Source organism: Bufo bufo, chromosome 8, assembly GCF_905171765.1.
Source record: "Bufo bufo chromosome 8, aBufBuf1.1, whole genome shotgun sequence".
NCBI lineage: Eukaryota > Metazoa > Chordata > Amphibia > Anura > Bufonidae > Bufo > Bufo bufo.
In genome coordinates, this window is record NC_053396.1 from 105,847,936 (window position 1) to 105,862,946 (window position 15,011).

At 41.7% G+C, this 15,011-nt stretch overlaps 1 protein-coding gene across 4 annotated transcripts in view; it reads left to right on the plus strand.

The window, feature by feature from the left end:
* Window positions 1–14,663, plus strand: part of LOC121009538 (ligand of Numb protein X 2-like) — a 104,230-nt gene extending 89,567 nt beyond the window's left edge. For all 4 annotated transcript variants that reach the window (XM_040442741.1, XM_040442743.1, XM_040442744.1 and 1 more), the window contains 3 exons: window positions 1,241–1,466; window positions 6,301–6,459; window positions 13,335–14,663. In XM_040442741.1, the coding sequence (XP_040298675.1) occupies window positions 1,241–1,466; window positions 6,301–6,459; window positions 13,335–13,470 (521 nt within the window). In that variant the 3' untranslated portion in view covers window positions 13,471–14,663. The remainder of the gene's footprint in view (window positions 1–1,240; window positions 1,467–6,300; window positions 6,460–13,334) is intronic.
* Window positions 14,664–15,011: the final 348 nt, after the last annotated feature.

The following is a 15,011-nucleotide window of genomic DNA, read 5'->3' on the forward strand; positions in this document are numbered from 1 at the left end:
TTTCCGTTATGCAGGGGAGTCCTCCCCTCCATAACGAAAAATGGTACGGATCCGTTTTGCAGCCCATGGACTTCTATTATGACAGAATGAATAATGGAATGCCTCTAAAAGCATTCCATGATAGACTTGCGTTATGGTCCGTGGTAACGGAATTCATAACGCAATTCAACTTTTACCAACAAACGACATGTGAACGAATTTTATAAGCGGAAATTCGCTCTTCTCTACTTGGGAACTTACTAATGTTTCAGTTGAAAACCTAGGCTCCGCCCACTTTGTGTTAGCCCGCCCATTTTCAGTCACAACAGCGCAAATTTGCCTGGACTGTCTCTGAAAATCAGGGACAGTCCCTGCAAAGTTGAGACCGTTGGCAACTATGATATATATTTCATGTCAATGCCACGGTTCCCTATATTATATATATATATATATATATATATATATATATATATATATATATATATATATATAATTTTTATTTTTTTATTATACATATACAAGTGCCTACTGCACAGGGGCTCAGGAGAGTTTTTTTGCAGGGAACTTCGGGGAAGCGCTGGTCCTCCTTCTCCACTAGCTGCTTCACCACTGACAGGAGATGACTGTGCATGCTCTGCTCTTACAGGTGAGGGAGACGAGCGCAGGCGCAGACAGACTGCTCAGATGATCTGACATGGATGAGCTTGTTGTGAAGAGTGGGCTCAGGGCGCGTGGCTTCAGATAATAGAAAAACAGGCAGATCTGCTTAATGACATATTTTAGAAAAATGTACTTTTTCCCTGCATCCCCCACAGTAGTAGCAAATACATGGAGAGCGGCCAACCCCTTTAATGTACAACATTTCACCTTATTCCAGTAACATTATACACAGTCTAACCTCATGAACAATTATACATTATGTCCAACCTCATCGACAGTTATACATGATGTCTAACCTCATGGACAATTGCTACCCATGCTTAATAAGGGGCATGTATGCAGTATTTATAGAAAACCACAAACTGAAAATAATCGGGTCAGAGAAAAAATGTCAGGCCTTACATTATGTAACTATATATTGCGCACACATCCACTATTTCTACTTCACATCTTCTCCAAAATACTGTTTGCACTGATTTGTAGATATATAGCTCACTACTCTTTGAAGCTTTCTAAACTAACCAATTATCAGCCCATGGAAACCTAGTGCATCATTTTTGGAACATACTTTTATATCTAAAAATTCTTCTCCTCTTTACAGGTGATGTGCTCCTCACCATCAATGGGGTTGACTTAACTTGTCTTAGTTATTTGGATGCAGTCTCAGCACTAAAGTCAAATGCAGCATCTCACACTGTGGTCCTGAAAACCCTGGAATTAGTAGCTACAGAGAGACATGGAGAGACTACAGAAGGAGGTGTTGAAGTCACAAGGGAACCTGGGGGCATCTGGTCTCCTCTATGGGTCCACTGGTTTAGTCTTCCTAGGTATGTAGGAACCATTTTAAATATGCACTGATCAGTCATAACATTAAAACCACTAACAGGTGACATTGATAATTTTGGAGAGCCCCTGTGTATATAGTCTTTCCTTTTAGTTCTTTTGTGACAATAGCATCTGTCAAGGAATAGGATATATTAGGCAGCAAGGGAACAGTCAGTTTTAGAGTTTGATGTCTTTGAAGCAGAAAAATGGGTAAACATAAGGATTTAAGCAACCTTAACAAATTGTGATGGCTGGACAACGGCAATGGTAGGAACCTACCGAAAGTGGACCAAGAATGTACAACCTGTGACAGGGTCATGAGTGCCCAAGGTTCATTGATGCAAATAGGGAGGAGCAAAAACTAGCCCATCTATAAGAGCTACAGATGCACAAATTGCTAGCTGTGACAAGTGTCAGAACACACAATACATTGCATCTTATTAACTATAGGGCTGCAGACCGGTCACATTACACTTGCTGACCCTTGTCCATAGCCAAAAGTGCCTACAATGGGCATGTGAGCATCAGAACTGTACAATGCAGCAATGGAAGAAGGTAGCCTGGTCTGATGCATCATGTTGTCTTTTACATCATGTGGGTAGCCGGGTGTATGTGTGTCACCTAAGGAATAGTTGGCACCAGGATGCACTGTGGAGGAAGGCAAGCTGCTGGATGCAGTGTGATGCTCTGGGCATTGTCCTGCTGGGAAACCCTAGATCCTGGCATTCATGTGGATGTTACTTTGCAGCAATGTTTAGGTGGATGGTACAGTCAGCTCCATAAATATTGGGACATTGACACAATTCTACCATTTTTGGCTCTATACACCACCACAATGGATTTGAAATGAAACAAACTAGATGTGCTTTAACTGCAGACTGTCAGCTTTAATTTGAGGGTATTTACATCCAAATCAGGTGAACGGTGCAGGAATTACAACAGTTTGCATATGTGCCTCTCTCTTGTTAAGGGACCAAAAGTAATGGGACATAATAATAATCATAAATCAAACTTTCACTTTTTAATACTTGGTTGCAAATCCTTTGCAGTCAATTACAGCCTGAAGTCTGGAACGTATAGACATCACCAGACGCTGGGTTTCATCCCTGGTGATGCTCTGCCAGGCCTCTACTGCAACTGTCTTCAGTTCCTGCTTGTTCTTGGGGCATTTTCCCTTCAGTTTTGTCTTCAGCAAGTGAAATGCATGCTCAATCGGATTCAGGTCAGGTGATTGACTTGGCCATTGCAAAACATTCCACTTCTTTCCCTTAAAAAACTCTTTGGTTGCTTTTGCAGTATGCTTTGGGTCATTGTCCACCTGCACTGTGAAGCGCTGTCCAATGAGTTCTGAAGCATTTGGCTGAATATGAGCAGAGAATATTGCCTGAAACACTTCAGAATTCATCCTGCTGCTTTTGTCAGCAGTCACATCATCAATAAATACAAGAGAACCAGTTCCATTGGCAGCCATACATGCCCACGCCATGACACTACCACCACTATGCTTTACTGATGAGGTGGTATGCTTAGGATCATGAGCAGTTCCTTTCCTTCTCCATACTCTTCTCTTCCCATCACTCTGGTACAAGTTAATCTTGGTCTCATCTGTCCATAGGATGTTGTTCCAGAACTGTAAAGGCTGTTTTAGATGTTGTTTAGCAAACTCTAATCTGGCCTTCCTGTTTTTGAGGCTCACTAATGGTTTACATCTTGTGGTAAACCCTCTGTATTCACTCTGGTGAAGTCTTCTCTTGATTGTTGACTTGACACATATACACCTACCTCCTGGAGAGTGTTCTTGATCTGGCCATCTTTTATGAAGGGTGTTTTCTTCACCAGGGAAAGAATTATTCGGTCATCCACCACAGTTGTTTTGCGTGGTCTTCTGGGTCTTTTGGTGTTGCTGAGTTTACCGGTGCGTTCCTTCTTTTTAAGAATGTTCCAAACAGTTGTTTTGGCCACGCCTAATGTTTTTGCTATCTCTCTGATCGGTTTGTTTTTTCAGCCTAATGATGGCTTGCTTCACTGATCGTGACAGCTCTTTGGATCTCATAGAGTTGACAGCAACAGATTCCAAATGCAAATAGCACACTTGAAATGAACTCTGGACCTTTTATCTGCTCATTGTAATTGTGATAATGAGGGAATAACACACACCTGGCCATGGAACAGCTGAGAAGCCAATTGTCCCATTACTTTTGGTTCCTTAACAAGTGTGAGGCACATATGCAAACTGTTGTAATTCCTACACCATTCACCTGATTTGGATGTAAATACCCTCAAATTCAAGCTGACTGTCTTCAGTTAAAGCACATCTTGTTTGTTTAATTTCAAATCCATTGTGGTGGTGTATAGAGTCAAGTGTTAAAATTGTGTCAATGTCCCAATATTTATGGACCTGACTGTATGTGTCAAACTAAGAACACCTTTTTTATGGCAGTGGTATTCCCTAATGGTGGCCTTCTACAGCAGGATAATGCACCCTACCACATCTGTAAAAATTGGCTAAAAATGCTTTGAAGAACATGACCGTTAAAGGTGATGACTTGGCATCCAATTTTCTCACATCTCAAACCAATCTAGTGATGTGTGATGTGTGCTAGAAAAACAACCTGATCTATGAAGACTCCATCTCACAATTTTCAGGACTTAAAGGGATTCTGCAGGAATTAAGAAAATGAAAATACGTAAATAATACTTTTATTATGAATATATTCCCAAATACCTTTCATTAGTTGTAATGGCTGGTTTTGTCTAGGGAGTAATCATTAGGAGAAATAAAATGGTCTCTGCCCTATTAGTACACATGATATCTGTCCTAATCACACAGCAGGACAAGTTACTTCAGACACTGAGTTAAAGCGCTGCCTCATCCTCCGCTCTGCTTGTCAAGGATTATGATCCTGAATACAACTGATAAGAACTTCAGCTGAATCTCTGTAGGAATGGAGGTCATGAAGAGACATTAAGTACAGAGGACGGACAGGACAGACTGGTAATGTAGGGCTGTGTACAAGTGCTGATGCTTATCAGCCATATTCCCACCTCCTCTCTGTACCTCAGGTCTCCTCATGAACTCCATTCCTACAGAGATTCAGTTGAAGATCTTATCAGCTGTATTCAGGATCATAATCCCTGAGACGTAGAGCAGAGAGGAGGCTGAGGCAGCTCTTTAGCTCAGTGCTCTGAAGTAACTTGTCCTCCTGTGTGATTAGGACAGGGTTTGTGTGCACTAATAGGATGGCGGCCATTTTATTTTCCCTGATTGCTCCCCAGACAAAATCAGCCTTTACAGCTAATGAATGGTATTTGGAAATATATTTATAATAAAGTAATATTTTTTTTTTTGAATCAAATCATTTTTATTGATTTTTAAGGATAGGCATTTTCTGTAACCACGTTTACATTTTGCCATGATGGATAACAGAATAAAATACAATAACACATTGCAACATCAGACAAAATGCCCATTTCAGCAGTAAGCAATACACAATCTTGAGTAATTGAAATAGTATACAAGATACCTCATCCCAATTAGATAAGATCCCAAACCTTTTTATAGTGACAAAAAGCATATCAGATTAACGCCCATTTCCCCCCCTCCCCCCCCAATGAAAAGGAGTAAGAAAACTTCTGTCCTAAACTATAGCATAATATGAGTATGAGACGTCCAATCATTCCACAACTTCTCAAACTTCTGAGGACACCCTCTCTTAACAAACACACTTTTTTCCATGATCAACATGTCATTCACCCTCCTTTCAAACTCTTCAGTCGTTGGCGGACTCCCCTGGATCCACCTCTGCGCCATCAGTTTCCTGGCCACATAACAGTCTTCCCACCGCCACCTTTACCAACTCGCTATAATAAAGTAATATTTAAGTATTTTCAGTCATTTTAATTTCTTAATTCACATAGAATCCCTTTTAAAGGAGTTGTCTGAGATTCTGATATTGATGGCCTAATCTGAGGATAGGTCATCAATATCGTATTGGCAGGGGTCTGAGTCCTGGCACCCTCGTCGATCACCTGTTCGAAATGGCTGTAGCGCTCCATAAGTGCTTAGGCCTCTACATAGGTCATGTGACGTCACCATACACCGGTCACTGTCTAGGCTCAGCTTAGTCCCATTCAAGTGAATAGGGTTGAGCTGCTATACCAAGCACAGCCACTATAGAATGTGCAGAACTGTGCTTGGGAAGTTGTGAGGAGACTGCAGCGCTCCAGTGATCATAGTCACCCCTTCGAACAGCTGATTGGGAGGGTGTTGAGAGTCACACCCCCGTCGATTTGATATTGATGACCTATCATGAGGATAAGTCCCTCATTCCAGCTAACCCCTGGTTCCAAATACTGCAGAGGTTTTGTGGAGTCCATGCATTGACGAGTCAGAGCGGTTTTGATGGTACGAAGAAGGGACTGCATAATATTGGGCCGATCACTGTATACTGTATGTTTTCTTTCCACAGCGGCAGAGTTCATCTGTTTATGGTAAATGCCAAGTAGCTACATATGTTCAGGTGTTAACTATAAGTTGGTGTAAGGCAATGTTCCACAACCTGTTGCAAAACTACAACTCCCATCGTGCCCCAACAGCCTATGGCTATCGGGGCAGTAAGGGAGTTGTAGGTTTGCAACAGTTTGAGATTACTGGTGTAAGGAATATACATGAAGCTTATTTTGTCTTGTGTAACCAGTTTTTGCACAGCATGTGACTGATTAAAATAATCCCTCGCGAACAACTAGACCATTATTTTGCAGTCATTCTTATCCTTTATGACAAAAGTTTCTATTTTTGCTTGCATTTAGTATAAAACTGTTTCTATTACTTCGCAGCTCCCTGCACTGGTGTCGATACATTTCACTACGGAAGAGTACCTATGACAGCTGGGGGTTCAGCATTGTTGGAGGTTATGAAGAGACCAAGGGAAATCAACCTTTCTTCATCAAAACTATAGTGCCTTCTACACCGGCATTTTTTGATGGACGTTTAAAGTAGGTTTAACTTGGTTTACAGTATGAGACATATTGTCACTTAGGGCTGATAGATGCAAGGTGCAGGACACCCAAACTAAAAATGTATTTTTTGGTGCAGCTTATACAAAGGTCCCGCCCCTTGTCATTAAGTCACAAAAAAAGTGTAGGAAATGTAGATGCGCAAATTTGACCCACTTTTTTTTAGACAGGTTTTTGGTGCAGACATGTTAGTAAATTTGAGCCACTGTGCCAAATGAAATATAGGGGCAGCCTTGCTATTGAAAATGCACAAAAAATCTGCCCCACATTTAAGTATTTAAAACACTTTCTGCACCCCATCTGATAGGGAGCATGTTTTAACTACAGCTTGCTCCATAAAAAAAACCCAGCCCTCCCATGGCTCTATAGATGGAAAAAAAAGCTTCTGACACCCATAACTTTTTTTTATTTCCAACGCATTTTATATAAAAACCATATAAAATTTGGTATTGCTGTAATTATGCTGACCTGCAGCATACCATTAGTAGGACACAGAACAATGTAAAATCAAAACTGCAAAAATAAAAGTGGAATTTTTTTTTTCCCATTTGCAAGTTAGATTGTATTAAAAACACAAGCCCACCTAAGGCTATGTGGGAGAAAAAAAACCACTTTATAATTTATACATTTATATCTTTGCTTTTTTGCAGCCCTGTGAATACTGATCAATACAGGGAGGAGGTGTTATCAGAGAGTGTGCATAAAGAGATATAGCTGTCAGTCACTGATAACTCCTCCTCCCTCTACCAGCAGGGATATAAAATGTTTTACAAGTTTTACTGAATCTTTTCCCACAAAAATATATATGTATCTGCATAGCTCCTCCTGTTCTACAGCATGGTGCTTTCAGATCAGATTGCATTTTGTGGCAACAGGTCCTCTTTAACCCCTTAAGGACTCAGCCTTATTTCACCTTAAGGACTTGGCCATTTTTTGCAAATCTGACCAGTGTCACTTTAAGTGCTGATAATGCTTTTACTTACCCAGGCTGTTCTGAGATTGTTTTTTCGTCACATATTGTACTTCATGACACTGCTAAAATTGGGGCCAAAAAGTTAATTTTTTTGCATAAAAAAAATACCAAATTTACCAGAAATATGGAAACATTTGCAAATTTCAAAGTTTCAGTTTCTCTACTTCTGTAATACATACTAATAACCCCAAAAATTGTGATGACTTTACATTCCCCACATGTCTACTTCATGTTTGTATCATTTTGGGAATGATATTTTATTTTTTGGGGATGTTACATAGCTTAGAAGTTTAGAAGCAAATTTTGAAATTTTTCAGTAATTTTCCAAATCCCACTTTTTATGGACCAGTTCAGGTCTGAAGTCACTTTGTGAGGCTTACGTAATAGAAACCATCCAAAAATGACCCCATTTTAGAAACTACACCCCTCAAGGTATTCAAAACTGATTTACAAACTTTGTTAACCCTTTAGGTCTTCCACAAGACTTCATGGCAAATGGACATAAAATTTAAGAATTTTTTTGGAAAATTTTCCAATATAATCCCTTTTTTCCAGGAACAAAGCAAGGGTTAACTGCCAAACAAAACTCAATATGGGTTGCCCTGATTCTGTAGTTTGCAGAAACACCCCATATGTGGTCGTAAACTACTGTTTGGCCAAACGGGAGGACATAGAAGGAGGGGAACGCCATATGGTTTTTGCAAGGCAGATTTAGCAGGACTGGTTTTGTTTATACCATGTACCATTTCAAGCCCCCCGTTGCATCCCTAGAATAGAAATTCTTAAAAAGTGACTCCATCTTAGAAAGTACACCCCTCAAGGTATTCAAAACTGGGTTTACAAACTTTGTTAACCCTTTAGGTGTTCCACAAGAGTTAATGGCAGATGGAGAAACAATTTTGGAATTTTTAATTTTTTGGAAAATTTTCCATTTGAACCCATTTTTTCAAACAAACAAAACTCAATATGGGTTGCCCTGATTCTGGAGTTTGCAGAAACACCCCATATGTGGTCGTAAACTACTATTTGGCTAAACGACAGAAGGGGAACGCCACATGGTTTTTGAAAGGCAGATTTTGCTGGACTGGTTTATTTACACCATGTACCCTTTCAAGCCCCCTGATGCACCTCTAGAGTAGAAACTCCATAAAAGTGACCCCATCTTGGAAACTACGGGATAAGGTGGTTGTTGTTTTGGGACTATTTTAGGGTAAATATGATTTTTGGTTGCTCTATATTACACTTTTTTGAGGCAAGGTAACAAAAAATTTAAATTCTAAAATTGTTTCTACATTCGCTATTTGGTTTTGTGGAACACCTAAAAGGGTTAACAAAGTTTGTAAAGTAACTTTTGAATACCTTGAGGGGTGTTGTTTCTTAGATGGGGTGACTTTTTTTTAGGAGTTTCTAGTCTAGGCTACATCAGGGGGGGCTTCTAATGGGACATGGTGTAAATAAACCAGTCCATCAAAATCTGCCGTCCAGAAACCATATGGCGTTCCTTTCGTTCTATGCCCTGCCGTGTGGCTATATAGCCATTTACGACCACATATGGGGTGTTTCTGCAAACTACAGAATCAGGGCAATAAATATTTAGTTTTGTTTGGCTGTTAACCCTTGCTTTATTACTGGAAAAAAAGTATTCAAATGGAAATTTTGCCCAAAAATTAGTGTTTTGGCACCGTTTTTATTTTATATTTTTAACGCTGTTCATCCGAGGGGTTTGGTCAAATGTTATTTTTATAGGGCAGATTCTTACAGACGCGGCGATACCTAATATGTCTACATTTTAAAATGTATTTAGATTTTACACTATATTATCATTTTAGGAACCAAAAAAAAATATTTTAGTATCTCCATAGCCCGGGAGCTACAGTTTTTTTTTTTTTTTTTTTTTGTTGGGCGACTATCTAATGTAGGGGGATGAGATGGTGGTTTTATTGGCACTAATTGGGGGTGCATATGACATTTTGATCGCTCGCTATTACATTTTTTGTTATGTTAGGTGACAAAATGGCTTTTTTTTTTACACTTTTTATTTTTTTTATTTTTTTTAACGCTGTTCATCCGGGTGGGGTGGGTTACATGTTATTTTTATAGAGAAGATTTTTACGGATGCGGCGATGCCCAAAATGTATGGCTCTCAGACTTTGGAGACACTAAGCAGGCATCCTCAAACTGCGGTCCTCCAGATGTTGTAAAACTACAATTCCCACCATGCCCTGCTGATGGCTGTAGGTTGTCTGGGCATGCTGGGAGTTATAGTTTTACAACATCTGGAGGGCCGCAGTTTGAGGATGCCTGCACTAAAACTAATATTTTTTGGGGGAAAAAATGGTTCCGTGTCTCCAAAGTCTGAGAGCCATAGTTTTTTATGTTCTCTAGGGGACTGTTGGGGATTATAAAAATTTAGTACTCCATGGAAGTGTGATACTCCCTGAAGCAATCGATAACGCAGAGGCCCGGATGATCGGGGCAAATGTCACATTGAGTGGTGGTGTTCTTCTGTATCCCCCTCTTGTGACACACTCTGAATCTTTTTTAGGTTCGTCCCTTCTTTCCAGTATGGGGGACCACACCTGGAAAATGTTGGCCAGGGACGATCCGGGCGCCTCCAATTCCCGAGGTACTCCGGCCTGCTCTTTCCCGGTCTGAAAAAATCAGGTCCTTGAGGACTGCCTCATAGAATTGGAGGAATGTCCCTGTGCTGCCAGCGCTTCGGGATAGTACAAAAGCGTTGTACAAGGCAACCTGTACCAAGTAGACCGCAACTTTTTTGTACCATGCCCGGGTTTTACGCATGGCATCATATGGCTTGAGGACTTGATCAGAGAGATCAACTCCTCCCATATACCGATTCTAGTCGACGATACAATCGGGCTTGAGGACCGTTGCCACAGTACCTCGCACAGGGGGGGTAATGCTGTTACCGTGGATTGTGGACAGTAATAGGACATCCCTCTTGTCCTTATACCTGACCAGCAACAGGTTTCCACTGGTAAGGGCACGGGTCGCACCCCTGGGGATAGGTACCAGGAGGGGGTGGGCAGGGAGGCCGCGCTGATTTTTCCACACGGTCCCACAAGCGAACGTGGATCTGGCGATAAGGGACCTAAACAAGGGAATGCTAGTATAAAAGTTATCCACGTACAAGTGGTAACCCTTATCTAGCAGTACATAGGTGTCCAGCCACCGGGTCTAGCCAGAAAGGAGCCCGGGTGATGAGCAACGAACTGTTGGGCGTACAGTTTTCGTCTGCTCCCCCATCAGATTCACAAATGGGTCACTGAAAAAAAACCTAAAAAAGTCCATTTCAGTAAACCCCACTGTGGGAATCTGTATTCCTGGATTGCCAACAAAATCCGGAATCTCGGGCTCAAAATCCACTGGGGGACACCATCTAAGTTCACCGGCAGGGGGCTCCGGTGGGCTTATTTGGTGGGTCGGGAAACCAGTACAAGCCCCAGGGCGGCTCGTACTAGGGTGGGCCACAGGGTCCCTAGCATGTGGGGCCTCTGGCTCCGCCCGGCGGCATCTCCGCCGCCTTGGGGGCTCATCGTCATCAGATGATGAGGAGGAGGAGGATGCGGATGACAAGAGGAACGTGGGGTCATCCTCATCCTCACTGGGGCTCTCGGAGTCGGAGGCAATCTGGGCGTATGCCTCCTCCACCGAAAACATCCGGCGGGCCATGGGTATGTATGTGTGTGTGCGTGCGTGTGAAACTTTATTGTATGTGCGTGTTTGTGGGGGCACGGGTGTTCGCGTACTAAAAAGTAAAAAAAAAGAAAGTGTTAGAAAAAAGAAAAAAATAAAAATTTAAAGTTGCTGATCAGCGGTGGGGCGGGCGATGCGCCGGCCAGTCAGCGCACGCAAAAAAAAAACAAAAGTGTGGGGGAGGGGGGGGGGGGGGGGCGCAAGTGGCAGGGGAGGTCTAGGGTCTCAAAGCTAGAAAATAATAAGTTTAGAGTTTTTTATTTTTCCTAACTAACTTTTCCCTTCTATCCCTGCCTAACGGTGCTTCTCCCTCACTGACCCTAACCTACCTGGAGGGTGATGGGGGGATCGCAGGAGCCTGGTGAGGGCGGTGCTGGACGGTGCAGGTGCTGAACAGGAAGAGGAGAGGAGCTCTGGAAGTTTGAATCTCGCACCCATCAGCACCCTGGACATCCCTGCACCAATCAGCACCCTGGACAGCGGCATTCAGCACCACGGCCAGCACCGCCTCTCCCAAATGCTCGGACTGTAATCACACCACCGATCACAGTCCTTTTCTGGTTCACACAATCCCCCCCCCGGCGTTGTGACAGGATGCCCGCTGAATGATTTCAGCGGGCATCCTGTTCCGATTAACCCCCGCTGCGCCGCAATCGCGTTTTAAACCCATGGGTCCTTAAGGACTCGGGAAACATGCCGCATCGGTACGTCATGCGTCCCTAAGGGGTTCTGCACTTTGTTTAAACTGATGAGCTATCCTCTGGATAGATCATCAGCATCTGATCGGCGGGTGTCCAACACCCGGGACCCCCGCCAATCAGCTGTTTGAGAAGGAGCGCTGCTGGAGCGCCGCTGCCTTCTCAAACAGCTGATCGGCGGGGGTCCCGGGTGTCGGACCCCCGCCGATCAGATGCTGATGATCTATCCAGAGGATAGCTCATCAGTTTAAACAAAGTGCAGAACCCCTTTAAGTCTCTGCTCATTCCAGGCTTCAGAGCCCAGTGGACGATCCTATCTGTGATTGAAAAGAGAAATCTGGACAAGACTCCAGGAAAATAGTCATACAAGACCACTGTGACATTACTTTTTTTTTATTGCTGATTTCTCCAGTAACCAAGGTTCACATATTAACTTCAGTTACAGAGGAATTACAGCCGCCAAAGGCTCTACAATGCTGTAAGGCCTCAGTGCAGAACTGATCTGGGGCTGCCAAGATCCAGCAGCTCATGCAGATACCTGGCTCCCCACTGAACATCCTTGATCAGTTAAGGTTGGTCATTTAAAGTTTATGGACGGTGTGGAAGTGTTAAAAACTAGCAATTTTAAGCATTTTTAATGGCGTTTCATTTTTTGAAAATTGTCTTTATATACACACACACCTGTGGGAAAAAATGCTGTATCCACAACATGCTACATTCAGAAAAGGAATGCTAAGAATGCCACAGAACAAAAAAAAACACCATGCTCAAACTTTGTAACTCATAGTAACCAATTACCGAACAGCTTTCATTTTCAAGGGCAAATATAGAATAAAAGCTGTGCTTTGATTGGTTGCTTAGAGCAGCCTTTATGAAACGAAATAAGTCTGTTTTTCTAAGGCTACATGCACACCACCGCAAAACAAGTATGGCGTTTGTGTGCGCTCCGCACGGCCAGCCTTTAATATAACAGCCTATTCTTGTCCGCAAAACGCGGACAAGAATAGGACAGGTTATATTTTTTTTGCAGACCACGGAACGGAGCAACGGATGCGGACAGCACACTGAGTGCTGTCCGCATCTTTTGCGGCCCCATTGAAGTGAATGGGTCCTCATCTGAGCCACCAAAACTGCAGCTCGGATGCGGACCAAAATAACGTCCGTGTGCATGAGGCCTAAGTATGTGAAATCAGCCTGTGCGTCCTTGCTATACCTTTCTGATTTTATACATTTCTATAGGTTTTTTATAGAACAGCTATATTTCTCATGTACCGGTAGACAGCACCACTACCATAATTAAAAAAAAACCTCAAATGCCCATTTTACTCTTGTTTAAAATTTGGTTTTATTAAACTTTAATCAGATTTGTTTTCCTGATAGAAACCTCTGTGGCTCCACTGTGTGCTCTATCGTTTCCTATTTTTTTAGTTAGGGAACTAATCTGTGACTGCTTTCCCTCTCTCTAGGTGCGGAGACGAGATAGTTGAAGTAAATGGAGTGAATGCTGTTGGTATGAGTAATGCGGAGCTGATCCCCATGTTAAAAGAGCAGAAGAACAGAGTCATACTGACGGTCGTCTCCTGGCCTGGAAGTCTCGTGTGATTGCCAGAATACTTTTTTTTTTTTTTAATCTTTGAGCCTTTTGCACAACTCTCAGCTGGACTTTTTGCCTTCTACTCGTTTTCTTATGTGTGTGAAGTTCTTGTCACTCTGTAATTTTTGTTTAATGTTCTCCAGCTATAAAATGTAGATATTTGTACCATAAACTCAAAGCTCCCATAGTCCTGGCTGATCAGATGTGATCAGTGAAGCAATAGAATCTATCAGGTTACAATTTGCAGCAATGATACTGCAGTACTTTGTGATGACCTCTCAAGCAGATTTTCACCCTTCTAGCACCTCACCTTCTTCATCTTATCTTTCAATAGCTGAATGTGATTTTAAATTATTGCCCTTCATTTAAAGTGGATCTATCACAAATGGACAATTAGTAAAAAAAAATATATATATGTCCTGTTGCTTCTAATGCCTGTTCTGGAGAGTTGGACTTCAGTCACTTTCTGCAATGCAACTATATGTAGGATTACATTTCACTATAAGCATTTCCATACCATACAGGTAAAAATCTAGGGGTTCAAATCTCTGAATGCAGGCATCTACCCATGAATGGAGAAGGAACTTTCATGTCCCGATAGCGGATATATAATTAAGTGCCCTGCCATGTTAGTGCCTCTTTAACTACTTAATATCACCTACAGCTCTTAATGATGGACCCTTAATACTGGTCTGGGATGTCCGCCTGTGATCTGATGGCAGTTTAGCCTTCATCTTAAGCTATGATCCCAACTTGCACAATATGAATGAACCTGCCACAGCAGTCACTTGACATCTAAGGTGTTTCATGTTAGAAAGATACAGTGATTGTATATCAGGCCATTTGGAGATTTCATTGTTACATTCAGGCCTGAGGAATCATTACGTACATTATTCTGCTACTAGATAAATGTATATCCATCTCGTGAACCAGCTAGGGAAAGTGACCTCTTGTGGTGTGGGCATCCGGCCACTGAGCAGACTGTTTTGGAACAGGGCAAGTCATTTTAAGTATAAGGCATCATAAGGTAAGGGAAAAAAATGAACATACAGTAAAGTTAAGTAGATTGTAAATTATTTACTGAATCGTAGCTGAAAGCTGAGGCTGGATTTACATTTGCCAGTTTTGTGGAGGATTTTTTTTATTGTGATTTGCACAAAACTAGCTTTTTTGTAATTTTCTGCAAATTGTTGCAAAAAAAGGCAAAAAAAAACTGGCACATGTAAATACATCTTTAAGAACTGGTCCTGATTCACAATTATTCAACTCAGGAAGATTTAATTCTGAAAACTGATTTTTTTAAAATTGTGAAATAAAGTTTGGATACAAAAGTTACGATATTTGAAATCACTGACTGGCTATGAATGTCTTTCCTTACTGGGGTTTAGGCAAAACAGCTAGGAATTATATATTTTTTTTTTGTTTTGTTTTTTAACAGGAAGTTTTTATTGTATTTCAACAAAACAGATGCAATCAATTATCAGTGTCTTATCATACATCAGTAAGTAATCTAGTTTACATAGGTGTTACAATACAGAGTGGAGGTACG